The sequence below is a fragment of the Protopterus annectens genome, chromosome 3.part1 (assembly GCF_019279795.1).
Source record: "Protopterus annectens isolate FY-2018-M chromosome 3.part1, PAN1.0, whole genome shotgun sequence".
Lineage (NCBI taxonomy): Eukaryota > Metazoa > Chordata > Ceratodontiformes > Protopteridae > Protopterus > Protopterus annectens.
This window is the reverse complement of record NC_056732.1, coordinates 24,063,080-24,083,521: the sequence shown is the minus strand read 5'-3', so window position 1 is coordinate 24,083,521 and position 20,442 is coordinate 24,063,080. Positions and strand designations below refer to the sequence as shown.

At 42.7% G+C, this 20,442-nt stretch overlaps 1 protein-coding gene across 1 annotated transcript in view; it reads left to right on the top strand.

The window, feature by feature from the left end:
• LAMA1 (laminin subunit alpha 1) overlaps window positions 1–20,442 on the top strand; it is a 3,417,884-nt gene that overhangs the window by 3,328,460 nt on the left and 68,982 nt on the right. Inside the window, exon 54 of the mRNA XM_044066516.1 lies at window positions 14,985–15,118. Within this exon, the coding sequence (XP_043922451.1) occupies window positions 14,985–15,118 (134 nt within the window). The remainder of the gene's footprint in view (window positions 1–14,984; window positions 15,119–20,442) is intronic.

The window sequence follows — 20,442 nt, the reverse complement described above, 5'->3', positions numbered from 1 at the left end:
ATTTTACAGACAAAATGCTGACAGACATTTTCTAAACAAAAAAACACTCTCATGCTGAAAACAGACAGCATTAGAAACAGTAAAGCTGTCTTCCCTTGAAATTCATATTTAGTGAAAATGCGTCTGTCAACCCAGTAAGCTACAAGAGACATACTGGGATTCGTACTCAAATAGCATATAGTAAAGTACTAATTAGCGACATTTGTGAAGGGTGCAAGAATTCCAAAGAAAAATGTGTAATGCATTTGCTAACAGCAGCAGCCCAGTAGAAACACGTGTCTGTTTCAGGAGCATCCCAGGAGTATTGTCAGGTGAAGTAACTTGGTCGAAGTCACATTGAAGATGCATGATAGCTGAGGTAATCAAATCCTGTACTACAGGAAGTAGCTTTTTAACAGGTCTCAGCCTTACTCATTTGCACTAAGTGGTAGAGAAACTGTTGTAGCCCAAACATGGCGTGGTTCACTTCTGTGTGCCTGCAAAAACAGCTAAATTAAAAATCTATTCATAGTTAAAATAATAACTTTAAATTCATGCACTTTATGGTGTTCAGTTTATTCACAGTTAAATAATAAACACATTGTCAGCATTCAGCAGAGCAAGGAAATCAGGGATCACACCTGAGCAAGGAAATCAGGGATCACACCAGAGCAAGGAAATCAGGGATCACACCAGAACAAGGAAATCAGGGATCACACCAGAGCAAGGAAATCAGGGATCACACCCAAAGAATATTGCTCAAATGGTGATGCTGCTGTTCATTACAATCAGTTTCATTCCTTTACGCCATAACTACTCTGGTTCATAGGTAGTTACTAGGCTTGCTGTCAAGAGATCCATTGAGGAGCCTAGCCTACCTTCCACTTGTCCCCAAGCACTGTCTGGTTAAGTAACTTGCAGAATGACAGGTAATAAAATCAGAAATGCTCTATAAAATTGGAGATATATAAAAGCAGACTGCTGTGTATCACTTTAAAAAGTTAAAACAACAGGTTTTGCATCAAAATGCATTTCATAAACCAGAAAAACTATGAAACTCTAATGACTAATATTGACCATAATCCTTGATAATCCCCCCCCAAAAAAATATAAATAATAAAAAAGAAAGATAAATTAATGGAGATCTGCAGCTAGTATGCAGGATTAGGCTCCAAGCTGTGTACTTAGTGGTACAGGGTTTATGATTCTACCTTGCGACTCTGAGCAAGTCATTTAACCAGTCAGCACCCCCACCCCCTGTTGCATTAAACACACACACACACACACACACACACACACACACACACACACACACACACACACACACACACACACACACACAAATAAACTTTCTGCACTGTGGATCCAAGTCAAAGAGTTCTGTACCACACACACATCAAAGTAAAAAGAGATCCTTCCCTGGAAACGTACACACATCCAAGATCCAAATAAAATTTTCTGCCCTTGTGGTGCCAAGAAAGAGAGTTCTGAAACTCAGCTTCAAGTACTGCAAGCTTGCTCATGGGGTGGGAATCAGGAGTAACTGACTTTAAGAGAAGACCACTATTGGCTGTACCTTGTTACTTAATGAAGAGAAAGTGTGTGTGTGTGTGTGTGTGTGTGTGTGTGTGTGTGTGTGTGTGTTGTGTTAGAAAATGTGGAAGTTCATACACAAACACTTTTGTCTGTGAGAAGTAGCATACCTTGGAGTTGGAGTACATTGGTTTTCCACTTCTGTGTATAGTCATTATTTGTGCCATACCTGTCAAGTGTACCTCATACAAGTGCCATTCCTCATTTTGAGTCTTAAAAAAGTACAGTTGTGTAAAACTTACCATAATGGTAGATGTCCTTGCCTTCACCGCTGCAGTATTCATTACTGTATGGGATTCCCTGCCACAAAGCCCATTGTCTGGCCAGTCTACCAAAGTCAACTGTTGCTTTAAGGTACCCTGAATGTCACCTACACACTCCTTGCGTAACGTAGGGCATAAAGGTGACATTCAAGTGTACCATCCTCAGAACTGATCGCTTCAGTATGAACACCAGTCCAAAGAGAACCTGCACATCCAGGAAGGAAAATAAAGACTAGGGGGATAGAAGGAGGGAATGAATACTGCAGCAGTGAAGGCAAGGACATCTACCGTTATGGTAAGATTTTACACAACTGTACTATGTCCTTACATTCACTGCTGCAGTGTTCATTACTATATGGGAGAGTGCCAAAGCTCAAGAAGAAACTTGGGAGGGGGAAGCAGCAATAGAGCCTTCTAAGAAGCCCTAAAGAATGGCTAAACCAGCTCTAGCTGTGGAGACACCATCCAACTTGTAATGTTTGGTAAATGTATGCACAAAAGTCCAGGTAGCTGCTTCAAGAATAGAATTAGTGCCTGAACCCTTGAAAAAAATCACCAGAAGAAGCCACAGCTCTAGTAGAATGAGCCTTTACAGAAGAAGAAAGACCGTGTAATGTGTAACAAAAAAGAAATAGCCTTTGAAATCCAAGTAGAAATACTTTGCTTGGAAACAGCCAATCCTAAAGACCTAGGATGAAAGAAAGCAAACAACTGATCAGATTTTCTGATAGCTTTAGTCTTATCCCAGTAAGATCTGAGCTGTATGTGCATGTCCAAGGTATGCAGCACCCTCTCACTGTCAGATTGTGGGGAGGGAAAAAGTAGGTAATTAATAGACTGATTAAGTGACAACTCATTAACCACCATGGACATAAAAGAAGGATTAGTACGCAAGGACACCCTGTCCTCATGAAATATGAAAAAGGTGGACAAGCCATAAAGGCTTGCAACTCAGACACCTGTCTGGCAGATGTAAGAGCTACCAAAAGAACTGTCTTCCAAGAAGAATATTGCAAGGAAGCTGAAACAGTAAGCCCAAAAGGAGCCTGAGTCAGTTTCTCCACAACAAAATTAAGATCCCAGGGAGGAGGAACAGGCTTCCTGGGAGGTCTAATATGAAGTCTGCCTGTAAGAAATTGCTTAGCCTCGAATCTAGAAGCTAATGGGGGAGTTAAAAGCAGACAAGCAAAAAGAGCTGATAAGTGGGCCTTAATAGAAGAATAGGCCAAACCAGCATTGAGCAACTCACACAAATAAGAGAATCAAAGGAACATCCACAGTAAGTGGGTTCAGGTCACGAGAAAGACACCAAATAGAAAGCCCTCTTCCATTTAGACAAGTAGGATTTCCTAGTAGTAGCTTTCCTGGCCTCCTGCAGGACCTGCAGCACATCCTCAGAAAAAAAGATGTCTATGCGGGATCAAAACCTTATCACCCACAGTGTCAGTTGAAGCGTGGAGAGGTGGGGATGGATGAGAGATCCTTGTGTGAGTAGATCCACCCTGTGAGGTAACTTGTGATGATTGCCCTTAGCTAGATGCAGAGTTGGAGGGAACCAGTGCTGTAGTGGCCAAAAGGGAGTCACCAACAAGATTTTGGGAGTATCCTGTCGAATCTTGAACAGGGCTCTCTGAATGAGAGGAAGGGGAGGAAATGCATAAAGAAACATCCCCTTCCAAGAAAATGAGAGGACGTCCACCTTCCATAGGACCTGGGACCCTAGCACAGAACAGAGAAAGTTGTCTGTTCAGAGGAGAGGCAAAGAGATTTATTTGAGGAGTGCCCTACTGGTGAAGAATGTCCAGAAACACATCCCTGTGAAGCATCCATCCATGGGACTGAGTGAAGGACCTGCTCAGAGTGTCTGCCACAATGTTCTGATCTGAAGGGATGTAAACTGCCTGAAGAGTCACTTGATACTTGACAGCCAGATCCCATACCAGAAGTGCCAGCTGGAAAGAAGATAAGATCTTGTCCCCCCCCCCCCCCATTTGTTGATATACCACATAACTGTGGTATTATCTGTGAATACCTTGAGAGGCCCTGGAGAGAAGAGGATGAAAGGCCTGAAAAGCCAGCATAAGAGCTCTCTTCTCTTTAACATTGATGTGCTCCTTCTGCTAATGAGGCGACCACACTCCCTGAACCATCAGGGAGCCAAACGTTGCTCCCCATCCCACATCTGAAGAGTCTGGAGATCTTGCGAGGAAAGAGGAGGATGAAAAGGGAGCCCTGGATTCAGAGATAACTGCTGAATCCACCACAGAAGATGTTCTTCGTGTGTCACTGTTGCAGTCATCACACTTGGGTTATCTGCCTGCAGGTAGCCCTCAGTTGGCCCGAATACCAGAGTCATAGTATTTCTGCGTCGGATGCCGTCAGTTCTTCCATGACATCATGTCGTCAGGGGTATAAAACAGGCAGCCAACACCATTACATCAGTCTGTCTTGCCGAGGAGGAGCCTGAAGCAGAAGCAGTTCGCAAGTGGCAGTCGGCCTGTACCTGAAATTTTCATTTTCGAGTTTATAATCCTGAAGTCTTCTAAAGCTAAGTATCCCACTGGGGATCATTTTTTCTTGCTCTAACCGATGTCAGAAGAAGTTAACAATTATCTTGCCTGTGGAAAGCAAATACCTCATACTGTGTCACCTGTTTAGGCCCAGACCACGATGTCCCTTGCTGTCAGTGTTGTGCCTTGTTTAATGCCCGAACCATTCGTCGTCGGGCTATCTTTGTTGCTAAATTCATTCGCTGTCATTCTCCGTATTCCAAAATGGCTTTGATAAGCCATCTGACTACCGATCTTCCAAAAAAAGTAAAGATAAAGAGACAGACCACATAGGTCCAAAACTGCCGACAACACTTCCGTTAAGCTAATCGCCACTCCGCTGTTACTCAGTGAGGTGCCTTTGCAGCCCCTGATGCCCACTTCTGTGGATTCGCAGGCCTCTGCTGAGACCCATTCGGAGTCCGGTATGCCACGAGATGCTTCTTCGACTATGGAACCTGCGGATGTCTCTACCTTGGATGGGTCCGGAGCCACTGTGCAGGCACTGGCTTCTGTGGGTGTATTCCATCCTACCGATGTTCGAATCAAACTGCCAACTTCATTTTTAGCCAAAATGACCGAGTTTCATAGGCCCGGAGTACGCATTACACCTAGAAAACCAACGACCAAAGCACATGCTCAAGCTCCCATGCCACAAAAACAAATGCTTACAATGGCTGAAGACCTTATTACCCTAATTAGGAGAAGCCAGCCTTTCCCTGCTAAGAGACAAAGAATTTAGTTTCCTTCTGATTCTACAGACCAGGAGTCCAATGACTCTGACCCTTCTAATTATCAGGACATGCCCTTATCAGCCTATGAGGATTCAGATGCAGAGGAGTCCGTTCCCTCTGCCTCCCCTCCAGAGGATTTTTCTTTTGGTGAAACCTTGCATACTTTAAAAGAGCATTTCCACTGGTAATGCCAAGACTACCCTCAGTCCAAAAAGAGACTCAGAAAATTTTTAGAGTTGCCTCAGCACAGGCCTCTAGCTATACCCTCTGTCCTGGATGTTGTAGATGATGTTTTTATGGAATCCAGTCTTACTCCAGATACATTACCCCCCCTCCCGACCCTAGGAAACCTGACAGGTACTACAGAGTACCTGATTCCCACATATTTCTCTTCAAGAATCCTACTGCGGATCCCGAGACTATTTCCTAGGGACCTAAAGGTATTAAGGTACTGCAGCCAAAAATCCTACCCCTTCGGACAGGGATTCCAGAGCTTTAGACAGATGGGGTAAGAAGGTGTATTCCTCTGCAACTCTTGCCATCAGGGCACTGAATTGCCAGTTTCACATGTTGAAGTACCAGCAACATATTATGGAACTAATTAAACAAAAAATTGTATTATTCCCAGATTGTGCAGAAAATAAAGATTTACAAAAGCTAATGCATTCTGCAAACCAGGTTAGTAAGCATACTTTGCAGTGTGGCTTTGATGCCCTAGAAGCATCTTGCAGGGCTGCAGTCACTGGGTCTGTACTGAGAAGGCATGCTTGGCTGAAGGAACAAACCTTGCCAGATCATGTCAAATCCAAATTACTAGACTCTCCTTTAAATAAGGACTGTTTGTTTGGCACCAACTCAGAAGAAGTTCATAAAAAGATGGAAGAAAAGATAAATCTATGCAAACTGTCAAAGAATTCGTACAAGTGCAACCACCTAGATTCAGTAGGCATTGGCCTTCTAAAAACTGGTCCTTTCCAGCCCCTTCCAGGCCTTCTCAGACCAGACCCAGGGGAAACAAGCCACCCAGACTACAGTTTCAGGGTATGCATAGATGGAAACAATGGAGTGTCCCCACCCCAAAAACACGGAGTGGTAAGCCGCCCCCTTATGGAAAAAGTTCTTTTCAATTATCCTTCCCAACCCTGCCCAATTATTTTTGCCCCTAGGAGGAAAACTTGCCCTTCATGCAAAAAACTGGATGTCCATTACTCAGAAAAAACAAATGTGTAGAAACAGACTGACTGGAGAATAATTAGTTTTACTTCAAATGAATAATACAACCATAAAATACGAGCGTCCAAGTAAATAACATCCAAATCAAGTAAGCGCTTTTGTTTGGCGGTTGCCAGACTTTTTCAAACCAGTAAAAACATCACTTCCTGTTGACTAAATACACTAATTTAGTGATGTAATACAAGCTTTGCACTTAGTTGTTTAAAGAAACAGTGTATTACCTAAAAAATGTAACAAAAAATGTAACAAAAAATGTATAACAAAAAAACATTACATCCTATAAATCACCCGGTAACATCTAATAGCCATAATATACACAGTAGCTACTGTTAAACATAAGCCCAACCTTCAAGATCATTCCTAAATAACCATGTAAAAAACAAGTAATTCTTGTGTACTCAATGAAATATAATAAAATGTTAAAAAATAATTGAAAATAAATTGCAACAGAAATACTGAATTTATATTGGGCACTCCATTAATATTCATAAAAAAACGCTCCTTTTGTATTCGTATAAAAACACTTGATTTTCATTACAAAGCAAGTGTTTCATTCATAAAAGGTAAGTGTTTCATTCATAAAAAATAAGTGTTCCATTCATAAAAAACCTATAACAGCAAATATTTAAACCTCTCTATTACGTGTATTTCGTAATCAACCTTTTATCAATGTATAAATGTCATCTGTTTTGTATGTATCATACCGCTTACAATATGAACCATGCAAACTTTTAACGTGCTCGTTCTTATTAAAATTCCAAAGGAAATGTTTTGTTTAAAATATGTAGATAGAAAACCATAAGAATAAACTTGTAAAAACTTATAAAGATGTTATATGAGGGAGAAATCCATCAACCAGCTGGAATAAAGGTGTAAAAAATGATATTTGTAATGTGTATTGCATAAATAAACCTATTCACACAAAATCAAACCTAATGATAAATATCGCTATTATTCTTGTAACTCTTTGTAATCTACGTACGAATATGTAAAAAACTATTTATTTAATATTAAAGTGCAATGTGCTAATAATATGATGATATGATATATGTAATAAATATAACTTCTGTAAATAATACATAATTTAATTGATATACTTCAGTTTGTGATGATAATATAATATAAAATGTATAAAAATGTGTGAATAAATATATAAAATGAGGAAATACAAGTATATGTAAATAAGTATATATAAAAATGTAAGTATAAATAAGTAAATGAATGGATATGGCCACTATGACAAAGCAATGTTCCAATACTGGAATAAAATAAAAAGTAATGGTAAGATATATATGATATGCCTACTGACAAAAATAAATGTAAAGCCAAGAGAAACGAGAGAATACATTCTAAAAGCAAACCAAGTAAAAATTAATAAACCTGGTTATGTAAAAATATATAATAAAAAATATATATAGTAAAATAATAAAAATATAAAAATAATAAAAATAAAAAGTAATGGTAAGATATATATGATATGCCTACTGACAAAAATAAATGTAAAGCCAAGAGAAACGAGAGAATACATTCTAAAAGCAAACCAAGTAAAAATTAATAAACCTGGTTATGTAAAAATATATATAGTAAAATAATAAAAATATAAAAATAATAATAAAAATAATAAAAATAAAAAATAATGGTAAGATATATATGGTATGCCTACTGACAAAAATAAATGTAAAGCCAAGAGAAACGAGAGAATACATTCTAAAAGCAAACCAAGTAAAAATTAATAAACCTGGTTATGTAAAAATATGTAATAAAAAATATATATAGTAAAATAATAAAAATATAAAAATAATAATAAAAATAAAAAGTAATGGTAAGATATATATGATATGCCTACTGACAAAAATAAATGTAAAGCCAAGAGAAACGAGATAATACATTCTAAAAGCAAACCAAGTAAAAATTAATAAACCTGGTTATGTAAAAATATGTAATAAAAATATATATAGTAAAATAATAAAAATATAAAAATAATAATAAAAGTAATAAAAATAAAAAGTAATGGTAAGATATATATGGTATGCCTACTGACAAAAATAAATGTAAAGCCAAGAGAAACGAGAGAATACATTCTAAAAGCAAACCAAGTAAAAATTAATAAACCTGGTTATGTAAAAATATGTAATAAAATATATATATAGTAAAATAATAAAAATATAAAAATAATAATAAAAATAAAAAGTAATGGTAAGATATATATGATATGCCTACTGACAAAAATAAATGTAAAGCCAAGAGAAACGAGAGAATACATTCTAAAAGCAAACCAAGTAAAAATTAATAAACCTGGTTATGTAAAAATATGTAATAAAAAATATAGTAAAATAATAAAAATATAAAAATAATAATAAAAATAATAAAAATAAAAAGTAATGGTAAGATATATATGATATGCCTACTGACAAAAATAAATGTGAAGCCAAGAGAAACGAGAGAATACATTCTAAAAGCAAACCAAGTAAAAATGAATAAACCTGGTTATGTAAAAATATGTAATAAAAAATATATATAGTAAAATAATAAAAATATAAAAATAATAATAAAAAATAATAAAAAAAATAAAAATATATGGAAGTGATGTCTATGTAAATAATGTGTATAAGTATGCCCTAGCAACCTTAACATGTGTACTGCATAACATTACCATAATGTCCATTACTCAGGACCGATGGGTCCTAAACATTGTATCCCAGGGGTACAAATTCTACTTCCATTCACTGCCAACCCTAAGAGGGTTTCCAGATCTTCCTCCAAACAAGTGGGCAGAGGCTCAAAAGCAAGTACTTTCCTTGCTCAGTATCAGAGCTATTCAACCTGTTCCAGTAGAACAAAGGGGTCTGGGTTTCTACTCCAGATTTTTCTTGGTGCCTAGAAAAGAGGGCTCTTGGCACCCAATCCTGGATCTTTGAATTCTCAACACCTTTCTGGTGATCCCAAAATTCAAGATGCTTACCCTGCAACAGCTTCTCCCTATGCTAGCCAAGAAAGCCTGGTTAGTCAGTCTAGACTTAAAAGAAGCTTATCTGCACATCCCCATAAGGGAGTCATGCAGGAAATATCAACGCTTCAGGGCAGGATCTATGCACTATCAGTTCTCTGCACTTCCCTTTGGCTTATCTACTGCGCCCAGAGTATTCATAAAGTGCCTGGCTCCAGCCATTGCATACTGCAGGCAGAGAAATATCCAAATTTTTCCATACTTGGACTACTGCCTGATTCAGGCGGACAGTCAGGAATTGCTACTTCAGCACCTGGCATTTGTAAAAAGCCTTCACACTTCATTGGGGTACACCAATGAAAATAAATCACAACTGGTACCCAATCAAAATATGTATTCCTGGAAGCAAGCTTGGACACAACTTCTCAGATGGCATTTCTCACTTCAGAAAAACAGGTCTGTCTAACAAATTACTTCAAACAAATGGCCACCAGAACCCAGCTTTCTGCAAGAAAAATACTGCAAGCCCTAGGGTTCATGGCCTCATGCATTCTGCTAATTCCATATGCAAGACTACATATGAGGAAACTTCAGTGGTACTTAAAAAGTCTTTGGTGCCAACATTCTCAGGACCTAGAAACAGCCATTCCTATCATACCTTGTCTAAGGGCAGAGTTTCTTTGTTGGGCAGAAGCATGCAACCACAACAAGGGACTACTTTTCACTCAACCCCTCACTGCCAAAACCCTGACAACAGACGCATCAGACTATGCTCACATGGCAGGCAAATGCATTCAGGGTCACTGGAGCCCAGGCCAGATTCTCCTGCACATCAATCAAAAAGAGATGCTAGCTGTACAGAATGCTCTGACAGCCTTCAAATACCTAATCCTTCCAGGACAACTGCTTATAAAAACAGACAACGTCACAGTTATGTGGTACATAAACAAGCAGGGGGGATCCCATTCTTACCCACTGTGCAGGTTAGCCATGGCCCTGTGGAACACAGCCTTGAGCAACCAAGTGCATCTACAAGCTCAGTTCCTGCCAGGCAAATAAAAATTCACTGGCAAACGACTTAAGCAGAAATCTCCTAGACCCACACGATTGGAAATTGGAGCCCAACACCTTCAACCTTCTGATCCAGAGGTAGGGGACACCAGCGGTGGACCACTTTGCCTCCCCAGAGAACCACCAGTTGAGCAAATATTGCACCAGGAATCCTAACAGCAGGGCCTGGAAGTGGCTGCCCTATCCTTTCAATGTGAAAACCTCTCAAGTTATGCCTTCCCCCCTCTGCTCCTTCTCTCAAAAGTACTACTCAAGATAAAACAAGACAGGCCAAGGGCAATTCTTACTGCCCCAGACTGGCCACGCCAGCACTGGTACCCACTCTTATGCAGCCTGACAACAATGCCACCCTGGCACCTTCACCAGACTCCTACCCTGCTGTCTCAGCAGGTGGGCCAGATTTTGCATCCACAATTGCAAATTCTAAACCTTGCAGCCTGGCTTATCCCTTGAATACCCCACCAGCAACCCTCAGCAAACAGGTGCTGGACATCATTCTTGAAGCCAGAAGGCCTAGTACTAGGAAATCCTATGCTGAAAAGTGGAAAAGATATTGTTCTTGGAATCAGTCTCAAGGGAAGGACACAGCAGTGCCCTCCTTTCCTCTAATCCTGGATTACCTAGCACAGCTACTCCACAGAGGCCTATCCTTCTCCTCTATTAAGATTCATGCCTTTGCCATCGCAGCTCATTATAATATTGTGCCACCTCTATTTTCTCACCCTCTCATCAAACAGTTCCTGGGAGGGGCTAACAACTTAAGGCCCCCTAGGAGAGCACCCACCCTTGCCTGGGACCTTAACTTTGTACTGGAAAAGCTCAACACTTCCCCCTTTTGAACCTGCTGCCTCAGCAGAGTTAAAATTCCTCTCTTGGAAAACAGCCTTGCTTTTAGCCATAACTTCAGCAAGAAGAGTGTCTGAGTTACAGGCACTGATGGCTGTGGAACCCTTTATTATTTTCCATGCTGACAGGGTTTCCCTCAGGACTAACCCGTCCTTTATTCCTAAAGTGGTGTGCAGTGTGGCTCTAAACCAATCCATCCATTTGCCAACCTTCTTCCCTAATCCTCAGAATAAAGGGAAAGGGTCCTGCACTCCTTGGACATGCACAGACAGCTCAGGTTCTACCTTGAAAGGACTAAGCCTTTCAGAAAATCTGACCAACTGCTAGTCACCTTTGCTACAGGGGCAGAGGGTAAGGCCATTTCAAAACAAATCATTTCCAATTGGATAGCACACTGCATCCATTTCTGCTACAAGCACCATGGAAAACCTACCCCATAGGGGATCAAACTACATTCCACTAGGGCTACTTCTACCTCTACAGCCTATTCAGGGGACTCCCTACCAGGGACATTCTGGAAGCTGCAACCTGGAGTTCTGTACACACCTTCACCAAGCATTACCACTTACCTATCTTTTCTAAATCTAGGGCTGGATTTGCTACAGCAGTCTTGCAAGGCCTACTAGCCAGCCCCAATACTTCTTGACTGCCTCCACCCTTCCTCAGCTTTGGGAATCAACCCAAGTGTGATGACTGCAGCAGTGAAACACGAAGAACATAGTGCAGTTGTGTACACTTACCATAAATGTAGATGTTCGAATGTATTCACTGTTGCAGTCCTGGTTTCCCTCCCTCCAGCCCCCTGGCTTTCTCTATCTTTCTACCTCTTCTCTCTATGGCTATTCCTAATGGCATTGGTATTTACTTTTTACTGGTGGCGTTCATCACCTTATACCAGCTCCCTATTTGGGGGCTCCTGACATTTGGGGCAAGAAAAACTGATGTAATGGCATCGGCTGCCTGTTTTATACCCCTGCCGACCTGACAGCATCCGACACTGAAATACTAAGACTCTGGTATTCGGGCCGACTGAGGGCTACCTGCAGGCAGATAACCCAAATGTGATGACTGCAACAGTGAATACACTCGAACATCTACATTTATGGTAAGTGTACACAACTGTACTTTCCTTCTTGAGGCAAGGGAGGAGAGGAACTGGAAAGTCTAGAGGATGTGCATGTTGAAGTCACACTGACTTCAGAAACCACTGGAACTTCCTCATGTGAAGTGTGGCCAGAGGAAGCATCGGAATGGTGGAAGCCATGATCCCCCAGAGCGCTGAGAAACCCCCTGGCTGTAATGGAGGCCATGGGAAGAAGAGTTTGAAAGTAAGAAATGAGAGTTAAGGCCATCATTGGCACCATCTGAATCCTTCAACCCAGAAAGACATGACCCTGAGAAGGAGTCATGGAAGACTTTTTGAAGTTTATCGTGAACCCCAGACTTTGAAGAAGAGAAATGGTTAAGTGACGATTTTGCAAAAGGCCTTCTGAAGAGGATGCCTGAATCAGCAGGTCGACCAAGTAAGGAAATATTTGGATCCGTTGAAGCCTGCAAAAAGCAATCACAGGAGCGAGGCATTTGGTGAACATCCTTGGGGCAAAAGGCCAAAGGGCAAAGCACAGAACTGAAAATGCCAGGAAGTAACAGAGAAACACAAAAACTCCTGAAAAGAGGATGGATGGGAATATGGAGATAAGCATCCTTGAGATCCAGAGACACCAAAAAGGCCTGAGGTAGCAAGGGAGGAAAAAGGGTCTCAAGGGACAACATCTGAAAGGAAAACACCTTCAAAAAGGTGTTTAGATAAGAGAGGCATAGAATTGGTCTCCAAGTACCTTCTTTTCTGGGCACTAGAAACATTCTTGAATAAAACCCCTTCCGCCTTTGGAACACAAGCACCTCTTAATAGTACCCTGAGACAAGAGATCTCGAAGAACCTCTGGGTAAAAGGTAAGTTGTTCCCGAGGAGGCTGAGGAATGCCCATAAAAGGAGGACGGGAATTCCACACCATAAAGTACCCCTGAAGAATGATTGATGGAACCCAAGAGTCCTGGGTGATTTGAAGTCAAATAAAAAGAAAAAGAGAAGCCAAAAAGAAAGAGGAATGTGGCTGCGAACAGATGGATAGTCAGACAACACCTGTTTTTTGTCAGGAAAGGAAGGCTTGAGAATTCCTGCAGTCTGAGTTGCCTTAGCAGGAGGAGCCCATTTACCACCCTTTTTACCTTTAACAGGAGGACAAGATTGTCTAGTTTTCTGTTTGTTTTTTAAAGGGACGTCCATCCTAGAAAACTGAGAGGGCCCTGACTCAGGATGGCATTCTACAACTGTAGTAGGAACTTCTTCCCTAAGAAGAAACTGTGGTTTCCCCCTAGACCCCTTGGAAACAATCAACCGTGGTTCCCTCTGAATGCCCAAAACGGACGCCTGCAAAGCCTTGTTGGACATGCTGCCTGCCAGATCCTCACCAGCCTCCAACCCAGACGTGGCAGAGGAATCTGACAACACAACCGGACGAGTCTCCTGGTTTGTAAAACTTCGGGAGAAACACCTGACAGAGGCTGGGCAGCAGAAGATTCTGGTCTTACCTTTTTCACCTTCTCCTTCCCTGACAGCTGACCCTCTGGGAAAGAAGTTTCATCCATAGTATCTTTAGCAACCAGCTTAAGATCCTAGTTCTCAAGATACAATGAAACGGAAGAACGCCTACTACAAAGGGTTTTTGGGACAAATCCCTGAAAAACAGAACAAGATGTATAGTCGTGAGAAGCTCCTAGGCAAAAAAGGCACTTAACGTGGTGATCTTTATGGGGAATCTGTCTCCCACACTGACATTTATCCTTCCTGGATGACATTAACCCCCCCCAAACATCACAAAAAAAAATGAATAAAAGAGCAAAAACCCCAACTGGGTACTTATCTGCAATGGCGAGGACTTCAGCAAAGAAGAAAAATCACCAGAGTTCCAATAAACAGGAAAAAATGACAAAAAAATGGACGGAGGCAAACAAACCGATGGTTAAAAACAGTGTTCGGACTGGTAGCAAAGAAGTTCTGAGGATGGTATGCTTGAACGTCATCTTTATGCCCAGCGCTACATGAGGAGTGTGTAAGTGATGTTCAGGATACCTTAAAGCAATGGTAGACTTTGGTAGACTGGCCGGACGATGGGCTTCACTGCAGCGGTGAATGTAAGGGTATGTCCATGTTCCTCGAAATTCCACATTGAAAGAGTCTGTCACACATTCAGTGTTAGGAACTTTTTTATCTGATATCCATGGTAAATAGTACTGAGTCATATTAATTCATCAAAAGAGCTTTTTATAAGTACAAAGTAGCACATTTTAACCATGTTGTGAGCTTCATAAATTAAGTTGTTAGTAGGTTTGTTAGTAGGTGTTCCACATTTTGCATGTATTTCGGAGATAGAAGGTTGAGAGCTATGAATTGTGCTTCTTCTCATAATCTCACAGAAATACAGAAATCCCCATGCTTTCAAGTTTGTTGTGTCATACTGGGTAGTGTTTTTAAAGGAATCCTTGCTATGATGATTGGGGATTACTAAACAAGACATCAGTAGGTCATTTAGGAAGAAAACTAAAAGTAAACAAAAACGAAGAAAGGAAGCACACAGTAGAACTAAACATAAAAGTAGTACCTCTCGCCTTTTACAAGTCACCTGCTTCAGTGTTCTGCTTATGTCATGGACTGCTGCTTTCACTTTTACCTTGACATTTCTTGTTGTTTGTTTTTCCCTTTGTGTAGCTGAGGATGGATACAAAGTCCGATCTGATGTCATCATTACATTTCAGTTTCGCACTACTTCACAAAACGGGGTCTTACTTGGAATCAGCAGTGCAAAAGTGGATGCTGTCGGACTAGAAATTGTAAATGGGAAGGTAAGCCTTTTCTCTTCCACAGACGTAAATGTGGCTCTAACAGTAGCTTTGTGTCAACAAAGTCATAGTGTTTGCAAAAGGCCATGTCAGTAAACTCTTCCAGGTACTGCAAGTTTACTCCATCAATTAAATTCTAGAAGACCTTTCTTTAGAGGGTTGCAGCTGCATTAATTGATGGTTTTCAGAGAAACCATGGTGGTATAAGTTGCAGTCTTTGGTTAGCCCCTAGATGATGTTCATAAAATAAAACTGAGATTAAAATTAAGTGTGCATGCTAGCAGGGTTGGCATTATGTTCAGAAGTGCTGTCCTAAGAACATCAAAACTAAGCACGTAGTGCCAGATTTTTATTCTTAATGTTACGCTTCAGTGCTGTAGGTTTAAAGTAGCTCCCAGAAATGTGGAGGAACCTCAGCTGATCTGACTGGACTTCAGTCCATCTATCAGTTTTCATTAACCGCTTATTGCATTTGAGTTTAATGTTGCTCTACAACATGTCAGTACAACAGATGAGCACGTCGTCGAGTACACAATGGACTGGATACTATTCGATTGCAAGGCAGTACTTACACCCTCCAGCAAGGCAGTACTTACACTTTTACACACACACGCACACACGCACACACACACACACACACACACACACACACACACACACACACACACACACACACACACACACACCCAGTCTGATAGACAGCACTCACAGACACACACACACACACACACACACACACACACGAGCTCACTCACACAAGCACTTACACATCATAGACACATTGTAAGTTGAGTATCTATTCAGCCTACTTACCATGTTTTGGGAGATGGAACAGAACTGAAGCACTTGGAGGAAGCAGCCGTGGTACTAATTACTGAGGAATCTGGTGAACCCAGCATTTGTTGCTGCCAGTGCCATTAGTTGTCCCAGTATCAGGAAATGTGAGAGGGCCATTCAGGGGAAGTGTAGAATTTTGGCAGCTGCTGTTTCACTCAGTTTTCTGGGAATGTCTTGACTCAGATTTTCTGAGGTTGCTACATGAGCCTCTGGTTATATATTTTCTTACTACAGACTGGATATGCAGTCTAACAAAACAGAAAGTTTTAAAACTAACAATGTCCTTCTATTCTTCTGTTGCAGTATTCCTGACATAAGGGAGTTGCCTTTCAAGACGAAGATCCAATGTCTGCCAGTATATAAAAGTATTTTACTACCTAGGGTGCACGGTACATCTGACATAGACCACCAGCAGACGTTGACCATAAAAGAGCTGTATGCATGCACCACCCCTTGAACTTTTTTGCCACCAGTTGGATCACCAGTCCTGGACATCGCTCTGGTGTGGGAATCTCTGATTTTCTAAGATAAGTGCCACATTTGGGAAATCATTTTTGTCTTTTTGCTACCTTTTTCTTTACTGAGGTTCATGTCATCCATAAAAGGGAAGTGTAACTGTGGAAGACAGATTCCACCTAAGGATAGTCATACACAGTGCCTTTTTTGCCTCAGGCCCTCAGCACGACCACAAAAACTGTTCCATCTGCCAGTCTGTTGTACCGAAGACTCTTCAAAGTAGGTTATCTTCCCTTGTGATCTACCTGGAAAACCAACACCTTAAGCTTCCCGATGACAGAGCCTGCAAAACGAAAGGCCAAAAAACATAGGCCTGAAACTGAAGCTGCACCTCTCGAGTCGAATGTCACTCCCAAAGTGCATGAAAGCTCGGAGACACGCGCCGACCAGGATCTGGACCCACAGGCCTCCTTGGCTCCAGATGTTTGCATGTCCAGAGAGGCTTCTGAATATGTCGGTCTCTGACGTTTGGGGGAACCGAGGCATATTGTATCGGAGGGCCCTAGGGGAGTAATCCAGATAATTGTTAGGGAGGATGTCAACTCGGATATTGTAGAATATATGTCTGGCCTTCCTCCTTTGCACTGCATAGATATACCTGCAAAGAAAAAAACAAGCTTATCTCTCCCTCCTCCTGACCCACAGAAGGAGTGGCTGAACTTCTCACAAGGCCTCTTTAAGGTGTTTGTGGTGCTTAGGCCTCTGTCAGGACACCTTGCTTCCCCTCCGGCTTGGCCTGTGTTCTCCTCAGAAGAGACCTAGGCCCCATCCTACATCAGATGAAGACTCCTCTTCTGAAGAGGAGGACAACCCTTTGGATTATTCCTCCCATATCCCTTCTCCATTAGATTATGCCTCCCCTGAAGAGGATTCTAATGGAACAGATTCCCCCATGGAGGAGATTTATTTTGGGGAGACTATATTCAAAATGTGTGACCACTTCAAATGGGACAGTAAAGAAATGTCTGAGGTCCCGAAGCATTACTGTGACCTCCTCCAGTATAGTCCCTTAGTCCTTCAGCCATCTCTCCTCTAATACCTGCCCTCTTGGATGCCTTTGCATCCACTTCCACCCACTCAGACTCCCAGCCTCCAGCTCTCAAAAAGCCAGACAGGTACTGTAAAGTACCCAGGGACTGCCAGTTTCTCCTTAGTGCTCCTGCTGCAGATCCTTCTGTAATATCTGTTGCCTCTGATAAGGCCTCCAGGTCGCTTCCTTCTTCCTCCCTGCTGCCCTCAGGTAAGGATCAGGTGACTTCCTTCTTCCTCCCTGCTGCCCTCAGGTAAGGATCAGGTGACTTCCTTCTTCCTCCCTGCTGCCCTCAGATAAGGCCTCCAGGTCGCTTCCTTCTTCCTCCCTTCTGCCCTCAGACAAGGATCAGGTGACTTCCTTCTTCCTCCCTGCTGCCCTCAGATAAGGATCAGGTGACTTCCTTCTTCCTCCCTGCTGCCCTCAGGTAAGGATCAGGTGACTTCCTTCTTCCTCCCTGCTGCCCTCAGGTAAGGATCAGGTGACTTCCTTCTTCCTCCCTGCTGCCCTCAGATAAGGATCAGGTGACTTCCTTCTTCCTCCCTGCTGCCCTCAGGTAAGGATCAGGTGACTTCCTTCTTCCTCCCTGCTGCCCTCAGACAAGGATCAGGTGACTTCCTTCTTCCTCCCTGCTGCCCTCAGACAAGGATTGCAGACAGCTGGAGAGGTTAGGAAAGAAAATCTGTACCTCAGCCACCCTGACCTTCACAGCATTAAACTGTAAGATGCACATGACCAAGTACAACCTGGAACTCCTTTAAAAAACATCCAGGTGCTACAAAGTACCCAGGGACTGCCAGTTTCTCCTTAGTGCTCCTGCTGCAGATCCTTCTGTAATATCTGCTGCCTCTGATAAGACCTCCAGGTCGCTTCCTTCTTCCTCCCTGCTGCCCTCAGACAAGGATCAGGTAACTTCCTTCTTCCTCCCTGCTGCCCTCAGATAAGGATCAGGTGACTTCCTTCTTCCTCCCTGCTGCCCTCAGGTAAGGATCAAGTGACTTCCTTCTTCCTCCCTGCTGCCCTCAGACAAGGATCAGGTGACGTCCTTCTTCCTCCCTGCTGCCCTCAGACAAGGATTGCAGACAGCTGGAGAGGTTAGGAAAGAAAATCTGTACCTCAGCCACCCTGACCTTCACAGCATTAAACTGTAAGATGCACATGACCAAGTACAACCTGGAACTCCTTTAAAAAACATCCAGGTACTACAAAGTACCCAGGGACTGCCAGTTTCTCCTTAGTGCTCCTGCTGCAGATCCTTCTGTAATTCCTGTTGCCTCTGATAAGGCCTCCAGGTCGCTTCCTTCTTCCTCCCTGCTGCCCTCAGGTAAGGATCAGGTGACTTCCTTCTTCCTCCCTGCTGCCCTCAGGTAAGGATCAGGTGACTTCCTTCTTCCTCCCTGCTGCCGTCAGGTAAGGATCAGGTGACTTCCTTCTTCCTCCCTGCTGCTCTCAGACAAGGATCAGGTGACTTCCTTCTTCCTCCCTGCTGCCCTCAGGTAAGGATCAGGTGACTTCCTTCTTCCTCCCTGCTGCCCTCAGACAAGGATTGCAGACAGCTGGAGAGGTTAGGAAAGAAAATCTGTACCTCAGCCACCCTGACCTTCACAGCATTAAACTGTAAGATGCACATGACCAAGTACAACCTGGAACTCCTTTAAAAAACATCCAGGTACTACAAAGTACCCAGGGACTGCCAGTTTCTCCTTAGTGCTCCTGCTGCAGATCCTTCTGTAATATCTGCTGCCTCTGATAAGACCTCCAGGTCGCTTCCTTCTTCCTCCCTGCTGCCCTCAGACAAGGATCAGGTGACTTCCTTCTTCCTCCCTGCTGCCCTCAGGTAAGGATCAGGTGACTTCCTTCTTCCTCCCTGCTGCCCTCAGACAAGGATCAGGTGACTTCCTTCTTCCTCCCTGCTGCCCTCAGACAAGGATTGCAGACAGCTGGAGAGGTTAGGAAAGAAAATCTGTACCTCAGCCACCCTGACCTTCACAGCATTAAACTGTAAGATGCACATGACCAAGTACAACCTGGAACTCCTTTAAAAAACATCCAGGTACTGCAAAGTACCCAGGGACTGCCAGTTTCTCCTTAGTGCTCCTGCTGCAGATCCTTCTGTAATTTCTGTTGCCTCTGATAAGGCCTTCAGGTCGCTTCCTTCTTCCTCCCTGCTGCCCTCAGATAAGGATCAGGTGACTTCCTTCTTCCTCCCTGCTGCCCTCAGGTAAGGATCAGGTGACTTCCTTCTTCCTCCCTGCTGCCCTCAGACAAGGATCAGGTGACTTCCTTCTTCCTCCCTGCTGCCCTCAGATAAGGATCAGGTGACTTCCTTCTTCCTCCCTGCTGCCCTCAGACAAGGATTGCAGACAGCTGGAGAGGTTAGGAAAGAAAATCTGTACCTCACCTACCCTGACCTTCACAGCATTAAACTGTAAGACGCACATGACCAAGTACAACCTGGAACTCCTTTAAAAAACATCCAGGTACTACAAGGTACCCAGGGACTGCCAGTTTCTCCTTAGTGCTCCTGCTGCATATCCTTCTGTAATTCCTGTTGCCTCTGATAAGGCCTCCAGGTTGCTTCCTTCTTCCTCCCTGCTGCCCTCAGGTAAGGATCAGGTGACTTCCTTCTTCCTCCCTGCTGCCCTCAGGTAAGGATCAGGTGACTTCCTTCTTCCTCCCTGCTGCCCTCAGGTAAGGATCAGGTGACTTCCTTCTTCCTCCCTGCTGCCCTCAGATAAGGATCAGGTGACTTCCTTCTTCCTCCCTGCTGCCCTCAGACAAGGATCAGGTGACTTCCTTCTTCCTCCCTGCTGCCCTCAGATAAGGATCAGGTGACTTCCTTCTTCCTCCCTGCTGCCCTCAGACAAGGATAGCAGACAGCTGGAGAGGTTAGGAAAGAAAATCTGTACCTCACCTACCCTGACCTTCAGACACACATGACCAA